The 14,059-nt window shown below is 47.7% G+C and overlaps 1 protein-coding gene across 1 annotated transcript in view; it reads right to left on the minus strand.

Annotated features, from left to right (window-relative positions):
* Positions 1-14,059, minus strand: part of SEZ6L (seizure related 6 homolog like) — a 78,334-nt gene that overhangs the window by 50,399 nt on the left and 13,876 nt on the right. Inside the window, exons 7-9 of the mRNA XM_065889513.1 lie at positions 12,280-12,446; positions 11,686-11,880; positions 9,653-9,791 (exon numbers count right to left, since the gene is read on the minus strand). Coding sequence (XP_065745585.1) covers positions 9,653-9,791; positions 11,686-11,880; positions 12,280-12,446 — 501 coding nt within the window. The remainder of the gene's footprint in view (positions 1-9,652; positions 9,792-11,685; positions 11,881-12,279; positions 12,447-14,059) is intronic.

Consider the following 14,059-nt stretch of genomic DNA (forward strand, 5'->3'; position numbering starts at 1 on the left):
AAGTTACTTCACTTCTCTGAGCCTTGGTTTCCTCATCAGTAAAATGGGGATAATGATGGCCATCTCCTAGGGTCAGTTGTGCACAGGAATGTCATTTGGAGCTTTGGACTAGGACCAGGAGACCCGAGTTCTAACCCTTATTCCTCTTTGGCTGAGGTAGCTTGAGTGTGAAAATGATTTCAAAGCTCTGCCCCTCTGTGTCCATACCCTTTGCAGGGAGGCTTCCAAGCATCTGCCACCAAGAAGTGGAGCCTGTTTCTCCTCCCCTTGAATCTGGTCTGGCCCTTGCGTTGTGACTCGCCATAGGATACGGCAGATGATGCTGAGAAAATTCCTAGTCTAGGCTCACTCAAGAGGCCTTCAATGCTTCTGCTCATGGTTGTGGAACCCTGGCCAGTCGCCACAGGAAGGAGCCCGAGCTAACTGTTGGAGAGTGAGAGACACGTGGAGCAGAGGTGAGCCATCCCAGGCTAGGGCTGCTTAGACTGTCTGACAGCCAGTAAGAAACATGTAAGAAAGGCCAGCCACGATTCACGGAGCCACCTACCTAACCCACAGCTGCCCAAAGACACAGGAGTGAGCCACCTCAGACCAGAATAACCACCTTGCTGATCTGTAGACTCATGAGAAATAATACAACTGAGCTTGGGGTAGTTTGTTACACGGCCACAGCTGACTGATAGAATGGTCTTGGGACAGTCTTTTCCCATCTCTGGGTCACAGTTTCCTCATCTGCAACAGGATGGAATTTGGGCTCTATGAACTGTGCCGTTCCTTCTCAGATTCCCTAGAATGGCTCTCAGATTCCCTAGAATGTTTGGCTCTGGGGAAATCCCTTCTCCCTCCACTAATAGATTGGAAAGCTTTCATTTCTATTGTGGCCATTTCTCCCATGTTTTCTGTTGGTGTCTGGATATCTGTGCTGCTGGGGGGCTGCCCTCAAGTCTTGACTCTCCCTTCTTGTCTGGCTCTTGAGCTGAGTTCTTTCCACCCAAAGCAGCTATATCTCTGTTTGATGGATGGAAGTGCCTCCGGACAGGCACTTAATTTTTAGGGCTTGGAATTAACTTAGCACAGAATAGGCTGGCAGCAGCTGAAGAGAAAGAAATATTCCACAGCTATCAATCATATGGTTACTGGGGTTTGTCATTAGGTTCTTTTATTTCCTGGTTGGAGGACTGTGCTGGGGCCCATAAACAGGGAGATATTTGGGGCTGTGCCCCACAGTGGAGCTAAGAAAGGCAAGCTGGAGCTTGGCTGAAATTTTGTTCTTCCAGAAACATATGTAGGTGTCCAGGAAATGGGAGAAGGGCACCTCTCTGAGCCTCAATTTCTTTTTCTGTAAGATGGGGCAAGGGATTTCTCCCTTGTGGAGCACCTCATTACCATTTATTGGCTGGTTTTAACACCGGCTTTGGCCTCAGAGACCTGTGTTCAAATCCTGACTTGGCCTCTTTCTAGCTGTGTGACCTTGAGCAAGTGACTTCACCTCTCTGAGCCTCAGTTTTCCCATCTGTAAAATGGGGGTAATCATAATGTTATCACATAGGTTTCTTGATGAAGAGTTAAATGACTTTACATGGGGAAAGCACTTAGTGACTGGCAAACAGTAAGCGCTCAATGAATTTAGACAATGATTTTGATGCTGATGATAACTGCCGTTATCATTCATGTAATAATTCCTGCCAAATGTTTAACCAAAAATCTGGCATATAGTAAGGATGGTTATTTGCCTATTTTATGCCAGAAACCTTACTAAGAACTTTACATATTGTTTAATTAACATACACACTCACCATCTCTCTCTCTCTTTCATTCAACAAATATTTATTAAGCACTTACTGTATGCCAGGCCCTGGGGATAAAGTGAACAAAACATCCCATTGTGAGGCAGGGATCACCACCTTCAGTCATCTGCCTGAGGCCGCAGAGCCAGTAAGAAGTACAGGCAGGCTTTAAAGGCAATTCTTTTTTTGACTCTAGAACCTTCGTGTCTCCTCTGGCATGTGGCATCTTCAAGGCTGGCCCCTGGGCTCGGCTCTTGTGGCCACACTCAGGCTATCTTTCAGGTTCTAACTCTGACTTGCTGTGCGATGCTGGGCAAGTTACCTCCCCTCTCTGGGCACCTCCCAGCTCTTCCATTCTAGAATGTCTTCTCCAACCATTCTTTAGTTCTTTTATTCTCCTTTCTATGTTTTACACTTTGAGAGAGCAAAAGCAAGAGAGAAGAGAGATTTAAGAAATGCTTAAGGATGTAAAAGATTCATGCTCGGTTGCATTTTAGGGTAAGCAGCAGACCCCTGATGGAGCTGGGAGGTACGTGATGGGTTAGGGACTAGGCATTTGGGGTGGGAAGAAGGTTTAGCCTGGGGGCTCCTGACTCACCTTATGCACCCACCCCTTCTTATCTGTAATACTGACAATACAAGGCAGAGGGTTCTAATTAATTCTGCAATTCAGGGCATCCACTGGGTGCTTATTGGTCACTATAACACTGCTTGGGTCCTTTGCTCACAAGGGCCCCTCGGGGAATGCCATTCCCCCATTACAGTTTGACCAACTGACACTCTTCAGAATCCTGCTTGGACGTCACCCTCTCTGTGACATTTCCACAATGCGCAGAGATAAATCCAGTGCCCCATACTGCCCGCCCCCCTGACCCCACTCCTCCAGCCACAGCACTTTGCCTGTATCTTGTTCATGGCCCTACTTCCCTTCCTGACCTTTGAGTTGCTGGAGGCCTGGGAGCCTTCCTGCTTCATCACTGAGACATATAGCTGGTGCCCCCAAAGGCTGTTCAAGTCAATGAAAGTAGACGCTACAGTGTGTGCACAAACCCTGGCTCTGTCCTTCATTAGCTGTGTGACCTGAGGAAGCCGATTCACCTTTCTGTGCTGTCATTTCCAAAACCATAAAGCGGTGATGATAACAGCTGTCTCATGAGGATTCCTGGCAATTGCAGTCTTCATTTACGAAGTGCCAACTAGGTGCCAGACCCCACGTGATGTGCTTTGCATACATTATCTCTAAATTTGGGTAATTACCCCTCTGTAATTATCTCTACTCACATTAGCGCTAATTTATGTAATTATTATCTCTGTGTAATAATGTTCACGTTCATTGTTGCTCATGGTATAAACGATGCAGCTCAGGGCCTGGAACACAGTAGGTCTTTCATAAATGATGGCTAATTAGAACCGTTATCCTAACACCCACAGTACCACAGACCTGCCCAGTGGATGAGGGGGAGAAAAGTCCCCTCTCACCTGGTACGTTCGGCTGACATCCTCATGACTCAGCAAACATTCCAGCACCTACTATGGGCCACCTACCCAGCTCGGTCAGCAGTGCAAACTCCTTCCCCTTCGCCGATGTGATAAATAACAACTGCAAACACTTAGGCCACGTGAGGGGCCCCGAGGATGGAATTATTTTTACTATCAAACCCAAATCGGTTTACTAAAACTGTCAGCGGAAACCGAGCAAGATAAATTAAACCCAGCAGCTCCTGGGCCTCGTGCATTCTTCGCTGGTGAGACGCTATTTTCACTCCCTCAGTGGGAGGAAGGGGGTGCCGGGTCCAGATGCCGCTCTGCCAAGCGTGAGCCAGGATTTGCCGGGGAGCCTCGGACTGGGACCCAAGCGTTCAGCTCCCTTCTGCAAAGGCTTAACCCTGCGAGCTCCTAAACCCCTTCCCCTGCTGCCGAGTTTGGGCAAGTCCAGACTTCCTCATGTGGCTTTCAAGGCCCTGCCTGATCCTACTGCTTCCTTGTTGATGCCACGCCTCCTATATCTCTGAGCTCCAGACACACAGGGCTTCCTCTAGCTCCTCTCATGAGCTGGTGAAGAACACAGACCCTGGAGACAGGGCAAGCAGAGCTGGAATCCCAGCCGTGTGATCATAGTCACTGTTCTACTCTATAAGCGTCAGTTTACTCCTCTGTAAGATGGAGAAAATACGAGGACCCACTGCATGTGCTTGCTGTGAAGGCGCCTGGGATGTATTAAACGCTCAGCATATATTCCATATTACAGACAAGTAACGAGAGAGTCACGCTTTCCTGCTTCTGGACCTTAGCACATGCTGTTCCTTTTGGCTGGAACACTGTTCCCTCCATCTTTGCTCATCTTCTATCTGTCCTTTGGTCTCAGTTCAGCATAGATCAGGGTTTTTCTGCTTTAGCACTATTGACATTTGGGGTCCGCTAATTCTTCGGTGGGGGCAGCCCTGTGCATTGCAGGATGTTTAGTAGCATTCCTGGACTCTCCCCACTAGATGCCAGTAGCATCTCCCCCCTCCCAACACATACCAATTATGACCACCAGAAACGCCTCCAGACATTGCTAAGTGTCCCGGGGCAGGGGGTGGTGCAAAATCACCCCTGGTTGAGAACCGCCCACTTAGAAAAGCTGCTTTCTCAGGAAAGCTTTTTCTCCAGGTCCTGCTAATTTATTTATTTGGCTGCATTGGGTCTTCGTTGCTACTTGCCGGCTTGTGGGGGCTCCTCTTCGTTGCGGTGCGCAGGCTTCTCATTGCAGTGGCTTCTCTTGTCACAGAGCACGGGCTCTGGGTGCGCGGGCTTCAGTAGTTGTGGCTCACGGGCTCTAGAGCGCAGGCTCAGTAATTGTGGCACATGGGCTTAGTTGCTCCGCGGCATGTGGGATCTTCCCGGCCCAGGGCTCGAACCTGTGTCCCCTGCATTGGCAGGCGGATTCTTAACCACTGCGCCACCAGGGAAGCCCCCTGCTAATTTAGATAAGGGTGTTGAGGGACATCTCAGAGGAGGCAATATGGGAGCAGAGACCTGCAGGAAGCTAGGGAGTGAGCTATATGGATATTCAGGGCAGAGCATTCCAGGGCGGGGTGGGGTGGGGTGGTAGGAGACAGCCAGTGCAAAGGCCCTGAGGGATGTTTACAGAACAGCAAGGAGGCCAGTGCGGCCAAAAGGAGAGACCAAGGAGGAGAGTGGAAAAAAGTGAAGCAGGAGCCGTAACCAGGGTCAGATCACATAGGGCTTTTGTAAGAACTTCAGCTTTTACTCTGAATAGAATGAGGAGCTATTGCAGGGTTTGAGGCAGAGCATGATGTGATCACCCAGGGAGGGTGCTGGGTTAGAAACAGCCCCCAATGGGACAAAAGCAGGAGCAGGGAGACAACTGAGGACGAGACAGCGGGGGCTTAGACCACAGTGATGGTGGCAGTGGGGGTGTCAGAGATGCTTCAACTCCAGGCAGATTTAAGTCTTGAGTAGAATCAACGGGATGTACTGAGGCCCTGGGTACAGGTGTAGGAGAAAGGGAAGAATCCTGTTCACAGGGAGTGTGCTGGAGCCGGTGGCTCCTACTGGGCCATATGGGCTGACTGTTAAATGTCCAGGCATTTGGTGACCCTGTTGGCTTTGTGTTGGTTGCTTAATATTGGCCACAGTGGGAGTATTTACACCATGGAAATTGGCAAATGTTGCAAATCAGGAAGTTGCTCCCCACCCCACTTGTCAAGAAAAGCCGTTGTGGAATGCTGACCAGTGTCCTCCTGCTCTAGAATAACTCCGCATCTTTTGGGTCTGAGCAGCAGGCAGGATGGGTGACTCCTTTCTGAGATGGGAAGATGAGGCGAAATAGGTTTGGAGAAAGAGAATCAAGGGTTTAAGTTTGGGGACACGTCGTTGGAGATGCCTCTTAGACATCCAAGTAAGAGGTAAGAAGGCAGGTGGAAATAAATTGAATATAAGAGTTGCATCTTCCTTCTAGGAGAACTTTGAGGAGTAAATTAATTAACATTTGGAAAGAACCTTGCAAACAGTGAGTGCTCAATGACGAAAATGGCTTTATCACCTCCATGAGAAAGGATCTAGACTTGTGGTCCCTCAAGTCTGAATCTGACCGCAGATACTTTTTGGAGGGGAGGGGGCATTATTTTAACAAATTGAATTTATGTTAGAGAAACGCAAATCAAAACTACAATGAGGGACTTCCCTGATGATGCAGTGGTTAACAATCTGCCTTCCAATACAGGGGACATGGGTTCAAGCCCTGGTCGGGGAAGATCCCACATGTCGTGGAGCAACTAAGCCTGTGCGCCACAACTACTGAGCCTGCGCTCTAGAGCCCATGAGCACAGCTACGGAGCCCACGTGCCATGACTACTGAAGCCCGCGCACCTAGAGCCCGTGCTCCACAGCAAGAGAAGCCACCACAACAAGAAGCCTGCGCGCAGCAACAGAGTAGCCCCCGCTCACCGCAACTAGAGAAAGCCCTCGCGCAGCAACAAAGACCCAATGCAGCCAAAAAAGAAACTAAAAAAAAACTACAATGAGTTACCACCTCACACCGGTCAGAATGGCCATCATTAAAAAATCTACAAATAACAAACGCTGGAGAGGATGTGGAGAAAAGGGAACCCTCCTACACTATTGGTGGGAGTGTAAATTGGTGCAGCCACTATGGAGAACAGTATGGAGGTTCCTCAAAAACACTAAAAATAGAGTTGCCATATGATCCAGCAATCCTACTCCTGGGCATATATCCAGACAAAACTCTAATTCGAAAAGATATGTGCACCCCTATGTTCATAGCCACACTATTCATAATAGCCAAGACATGGAAGCAACCTAAATATCTATCAACAGATGAATGGATAAAGAAGATGTGGTGTACATGTACACACACACACACAGTGTATACTACTCAGCCATAAAAAAGAATGAAATAATGCCATTTGCAGCAACATGGATGGACCTAGAGATTTTCATACTGAGTGAAGTAAGTCAGAAAGAGAAAGACAAATACCATATATCACTTATATGTGGAATCTAAAATATGACACAAATGAACTTATCTATGAAACAAAACCAGACTCATAGACATAGAGAACAGACTTGTGGTTGCCAAGGGCAGGGGGGATAGAAGAAGGGAAGGATTGAGAGTTTGGGATTAACAGATGCAAACTATTATATAGAGAGAATGGATAAACAACAAGGTCCTACTGTATAGCACAGGAAACTATATTCAATATCCTGTGATAAACCATAACGGAAAAGAATATGGAAAAGAATGTATATATGGTGGCATATACATATATACATATATGTAACATATATATGTGCATACATACATACACGTACATACATATACATGTATGTGTATATACATATACATGTATATATATATGTATACATAACAGAATCACTTTGCTGTATGCCAGAAACTAACACAACATTGTAAGTCAACTATACTTTAATAAAATAAACTTTTTAAAAATTTGAATTTAAATGATGTTAGGTGGCGATGTAGTTCCCACTTCACCACAGTTCCCCGAGCTCTACATTATCTCGCACAGCCCCAATTCCCATTTTATGATACTTGCCTGACCTTGCAGGAGTCAGCGTTTGCATCCTCTCTGTTCAAGGCAACCCGTCCCTTTGCAGAGAAGGAGTGTGAAGCCCAGAGAGCCTGGGTGACAGGTCCAGGGCTGCAGGGATCACTGTCAGGGCACAGAGGAGGGAACCCAGGGGTCCTCCCTCCTAGCCAACACTCACATCTAGAGTTGCCAAGATGATCAGAAGAAAGTGCCGCCTGCAAGCGTTCCTTTTCTGACGCTAATGCTGGTGGTGGCCTGGCTTTGGGGAAGTATTTCTGCTTAAATGCTCCAGTTTCCTGGATGGGCTGCTGCATCGTGTGCTTTGTAGTGGAAATAAAACCCCATCCCATGTTGAGATGAAGGTTAATTGAATATTTGATGCCTGGAGGGGATGAAAGCAGGATTCCCATTTTCCTGTTTCCTCTTTCAGGCCTCTGACACCAAGGGGAGACGTGGGTCAGTCTTGGTGAAGCAAAACCACCCGTAAGGGATGCATGCTGTGAGGAGAGGATGCTGAGCTGGGCAGAAGGGAGGGGACCACAGACCATGTCTTGGGGCATGGAGCTGGAGGACCTTCAGCAGAAGCCAGGATATCAGGAGTTGATTTCCTCTTCTCCTGGCTGAAGACTGAGGTGGTTTGCCCAGCAACTTCTGGTGGCGGGGTGCTCATCAACTGGGACCATAAATTTATATTTGTCATGAGGGCAGTGGGGAGCCATGGAAGGCTTCCTGGAGGAAGGAGCTTTAGAATGGGGTTTCCTACCACCAGAAAACTACTAGAGCTCATCAATGAATTCAGTAAAGTTGCAGGATATGAAATTAGTATGCAGAAATCTGTTGCATTTCTAGACACTAACAACAGAATATCAGGAAGAGAAATTAAAGAAACAATCCCATTTACCATTGCATCAAAAAGAATAAAATACCTAGAAATCAACCTACCTAATGAGGCAAAATATCTGTAGTCGGAAAACTATAAGCCATTGATGAAAGAAATTGAAGATGACACAAACAGAGATGGAAAGATATACTGTGTTCTTGGATTGGAAGAATCAATATTGTTAAAATGACTATACTACCCAAGGCAATTACATATTCAATACAATCCCTATCAAATTACCAATGGCATTTTTCACAGAACTGAACAAAAAATTCTTAAATTTGTGTGGAAACACAAAAGACTCTGAAGAGCCAAAACAATCTTAAGAAAGAAAAATGGAGCTAGAGGGATCACAATTCCTGACTTCAGACTATACTACAAAGCTACAGTAATCAAAACAGTAGGGTACTGGCACAAAATCTTGCAAATAATTTCCCTCTCGCCAGGCTCCTCTGCAAAGCCAAGCAGCACCCAAGTCATGCTTCCCACACAAGTGGGTTTCTACTTCAGGCTTGAGGGGAGAGCTGACCCCTAGGCTGCATCCAGAGAGGCTCTTCCAAACTTGGCATCCCCTTGCTGTCCCAGCCATGTCTCTGGATCTGCTGGACAGCCCTTTCTTCTGCTTTTCTAGCCACCACTGTGTGTCTCTGTCCCCTTCTCCTGATTCCTGGGGAGTTAGGGAAAGTTCTGGATGGAGCATCTAATAGGTACCCCCACTGAATATTGGAAACAGCCACACAACCAGGTAAGTCCATTCAAGACAGCATTTCTTCATTCAGCAATCATTTTCTGAGCATCTACTATGTGTCAGGCTCTGTGTTAGACCCTGAAACAGAGATAAATCAGACCAGGTCCTGACTGCAAGGACCTTCTGGTCTAGTTGAGAGAGATAGATAGGAAAATCAACCACTGTGGCACAGAGTGTACATGTTATATTTCCCTCCTCCTCCTGACCATACTAGCCATTCGGTCCTCTGAAAATGCTGTGCCTGCTCTTGTCACAGGGCCTCTGCATACTCTGTTCCTTCTTGGATGAATTCACTCCAATTCATCCTTTAGTTCTGAGCTTTGTCAGATCCTCAGGGAAGGCTTTTCTGACCTTCCTCTTTATATCAAATCCCCGTTATAGAATCTCATGGCATCAGGCACCTTTCCTTACAGTGCTTAACAAAGCTACATCGCTGCAATTCCTCACTTAGTGCCTGTTTCCTTAGACAACTGACTTTCCTGAGGATAGGAACTCCTTCTGGGTGTGTATGATGTTGGCACTTCCTCACCATAGGGACCCCAGTTCTTTGCACAGTCCCTGACACGCAGTAGATGCTTAATTAATATTGGTTGAAATAATAAAGCAGGAGCAATTTCTTCCCCAACTGGCTGGCCTGGGGGGTCCACCCATCATAAACACTCACAATTGGATATCTAAGAAGATCCGTTTCTCCTCCCCTACGTGGATCTTCCAGACACAATCTTCACCTTCCACGTAGGGCTCTGGCCAGTTTGGGGACAGCACCACCCCGGCCACGGCAGAGAGCTCCCCACCACACATGGCTGTAAAGACACAGACACACACACACACATTACTCATAAGGAAGCAGATATGGTGTAACAGTTAAGAGTGTGGTCTATGAAGTCAGACAGTCCATACACGTGTGCGGAACGATTAAATTAGGACTGGCCACCTGCCTCCTTTAGCTGAAATTTGGCGCCTGGCCCTTTAAATTTCACTCTGTGTTTACTACTTTGGAAAATTCTCAGTGTGGCAGAGGCCAAAGCACCAATAAATTCCACTCTGTTAAACCAGCACATTTAATACAGGGATCAATCCCTCACCACGGCAAGGACATTGTACTGTGGGTTCTGCATCCATGGATTCAACCGACAGGGGATCATAAATATTTGAAAAAAAATTCCAGAAAGTTTCAAAAAGCAAAACTTGAATTTGCCACTCACCGGCAACTATTCACATAGCGTTAACATTGCATTTAGGACATTCCCATAGCATTTACATTGTATTTACAACTATTTACACAGCATTAGGAATTATAAGTAATCTAGAGATGATTTAAAGTATATGAGAGGATGTGCCCTTTTATATAACGGGCTTGAACATCCACGGATTTTGGTATTGGGGGCGTGGGGGGGTGTGCCTCGGAACCCGTGCCCTGTGGATACTGAAGGATGACTGTAGTTCTTTCAGGACGAACGACAGAGTTCAAAGTTTCAAGTGCATCCTTAATAGCCCTCCCCTTGAGTAGGGTGAATAGTGACTAGAGATGGTACATTCTAGTCAGATGGACCTGGGTTCGAGTCTTGCCTCTGCCACCAAAGGCTCTGTGACAAGGCATGTAATAAGTTCCTGGAGCCTCAGATGCCTCCCTCTGTAGAGCAGGGAGAAACACCAGTGCTGACTTCACTGGGTTATTCTGAGGCTTAAGTGAGCTCATGGATGTCAAACACAGCACAACGCCTGGCACAAGGTAAGCGTTCAGTAATTCTTAACGTTACTGTGGAACGCCCTGGCTCTGAACTGGAAGCGGAGATGTGGCCGCACCTGGCGCCTGGCCCTTTAAATTTCACTCTGTGTTTACTGCTTTGGAAAATTCTCAGTGTGGCAGAGGCCAAAGCACCAATAAATTCCATTCTGTTAAACCAGCACATTTAATACAGGGATCAATCCCTCACCACGGCAAGGCTGTGATTTCACGCCAACCACCATCCAGGTGGCGGCTGCTGGGAGCCGGGGCTCTGTTCATTACTCCACATTCCCCACATGGGTCCAGGCTCGGGGTGGCTCAGTGTCCTTGAACATGGAGAAATAGGAGAGGACAGGGCACTGGGAGTCCCCGTAGATGAGGATTCCACACAGCTGACATTGTCCAAAGGGGCTCAGGGCACAGGTCTCTGAGAACAGAGAGACTTGAGTTCCATTCCCACCTCTGCCTATTACCCTCAGTGTGTTCTGAAGCATGTCACGTCACAGCTTGTTTCCTCATCTGTACACGGGATCAATAATAATATGCACCTCACAGGGTTGTAGTGAGGATTAAATCAGATAAGGCACAGAGTGCCTGCACAAAAACACAGTTTTTGGCACTCCTATTAACAACTGTTATCATTATCATTAATTAGACTCAGGGCTGCCATGTGCTGTTAGGCGGGCTGTGCACTGCACATGTCTGCATAGCACAGGTAGGAGCTGAAACCCATGCAGCGATCTTCTCACCAAGCTGTGCATGATGGGGTCTTATGCCTGGAGGAAGAGGCAACTTTTCAATTTTACCCATTTTGTGATTTTTCTCAAGGACCAGCAGCAAACCTGACCCAAAGAGGGGTGAGCTCCAGAAAGGATTCTACTCCTAAAATCGGTATATAAGCTGGGCCTTTCATCTGAAGGGGTGGAGGGCTCTGGGGTGCCCTGGGAGGAGGGCTGTGACCCACTCACCTCTGCACAGGGGCTCCGTGTCGTTCCAGTATGGGTCCCGCACGTTGATACACTCAATGATGGCCGGGCCCTGCTCCAGGGAGTGGCCGGGGTCGCAGGTAAACTCCACTATGGTCCCGATGTTATAGGTCGGGTCAGATGTGGTGAAGTTCCCATTCTGAATGTAGGGCTCATAGCAGTGGCCTTTCTCAAAGGCTGGGGCCAGGACACAAAAGAGGGCAGCCGCTCAAATGAGTCAGGGGTGGCTCACAGGGCTGTGTCTCAGAAGCAGGGGCCCCTCCTGCTGTTCAGGGAAGCCCCAAGGCAAACGGGTACCAGACCCCACATTCCAGTTCCCACTGACCTGCTGAGGGCCCTTAGGCCATTCACTTGGCTTCTCGGGCCTCATTATTTTCATATCTAAAATGGGAACAAGAACCTCTGCTCTCCCAACCCTGCAGAGGCGGCCTTTGGAAGTCCAAGAGTCACTCTAGCTACGGCTTCTCCCCAATCCTTTGCAGGTCAGATTTCTACCTCCCATGACCCGGCCCCGCCATGCTTCCCCTGCTCCCACGCTGCCACCCTAGGAGACAGGGCAGCCTCCGGGACCCTCACCCTCGAACCGGATGTTGAAGGCTGAGGCTACCCGCCCCTGGTCAGACGTGAATTCGATGCAGATGGTGTGGCCATCACTCAGCAGGCCCTCAAAGGGGACATTCTCGGTTTGGAGGGAGTCGTAGAGAAGAGTGGACTTGTTGGTCAGCCCACTGTAGACCATCATCCTGGCAGTGGGGAAGGAGACAAGAGCCAATATGAGGTCTTCTCGGGCCTCTGATGCACAGCAGCGGGAGGTGTGTGCTGTGACCACCCACTCCGCGGCCTCAATCCCAGACTCACATCCCGATTTCACCCCATACTCGCCCGCACACTCTGCTCCATCTATTCGAATTTGTCTCCCTTTCTGCACAATGCTTGTCCCAGACTCGTGGATAGATTCTGAGCTCTTAAGGAAAGTGCTGGGTGTGATGTAATGACCAGATGAATTAATAGATACTGATTATTATTACTAATTGAGAAGCTGGGATGATTGGGCTAATATCATTCCTGAAACACTGATATATATATATAATCAGACAGAGTTCCGACTTTAACTTCTGAGCTGAGTGACTTTGGACAAAAACACTGCAGCCCACTGAGCCTCTGTTTCATCTGTAAAATGGGTACAAGCACACCTACACCAGAGTGTGGGGATTAGAGACCATGGATATAAAGTGCGCAGGACAGAGTCGGTATGCAAGTCAAACGACCAAGCATTGGACCCCTACTCCACTCTGTCACTGAGTTTTATCTCCTAAGACCACCGTGCCTGCAGTCAGGAGTCCCAATTTTTAGTCCCCAGTTCCCTACCCACTGAGCTTACAGAAGTCTCAACACATCTTGTGCCTCAGTATCCACAACCATGAAAAGAGGGATCACAATGTCTTTCCTACCTATCTTACAGGGGGACTGTGAGAATACAACAGGATTAAAGTGTCCTGAAAAATGAAAGGCATCAGATAAAATGCTGGTATTCATTTTTACTGTTATTAAAACCCTTTGGGGACTTCCTTGGTGGCACAGTGGCTAAGAATCCGCCTGCCAATGCAAAGGACACGGGTTCGAGCCCTGGTCCGGGAAGATCCCACATGCCGCAGAGCAACTAAGCCCATGTGCCCCAACTACTGAGCCTGCGCTCTAGAGCCCGCGAGCCACAACTACTGAGCCCACGTGCCACAACTACTGAAGCTCGTGTGCCTAGCGCCCGTGCTCCACAACAAGAGAAGCCACCACAATGAGAAGCCTGTGCACCGCAAGGAAGAGTAGAGAAAGCCCGAGCTCACTGCAACTGGAGAAAGCCCGCATGCAGCAATGAAGACCCAACACAGCCCACAATAAATAAATAAATAAATTTATTAAAAAAGAAAAATACAACCTTTGGCACTTGGCTCTTTGCTAGCCTTGGTATTTTTTAAAAAGTTACGCAAAAATGTGGAAGAAACCAGTACACAAATTGGATCACTTATTTTTCTGGACTCATAAACAGGCATTTTTAATCCTTTGAGGGTTTTTTGTTTTTTTTTTTTACTGTGACCCATAAAAAGGGTTTATCACATGAATTTCTAATGTCACCAAAATGCATAAATGTTAGAGTCACAGTCTGTTCATTGTGCCATGTGTCCACTGTGGCTGGGATGAGGAGGGGCCTGAGGTAGAGGCCCAGGGCCATTCCGAGAGTGAGGAGAGGCCGCTTCACAATCTTCTGATCCCTGTTGATTTTGTTGTATCTTGGGGGCCATGCCCCAGGACTCCTCTTTCAGAGAACCAGTGCCTTTTGCTCTAGAGCAGACTCTCAGGA

This window comes from Phocoena phocoena, chromosome 13 (assembly GCF_963924675.1).
Source record: "Phocoena phocoena chromosome 13, mPhoPho1.1, whole genome shotgun sequence".
NCBI lineage: Eukaryota > Metazoa > Chordata > Mammalia > Artiodactyla > Phocoenidae > Phocoena > Phocoena phocoena.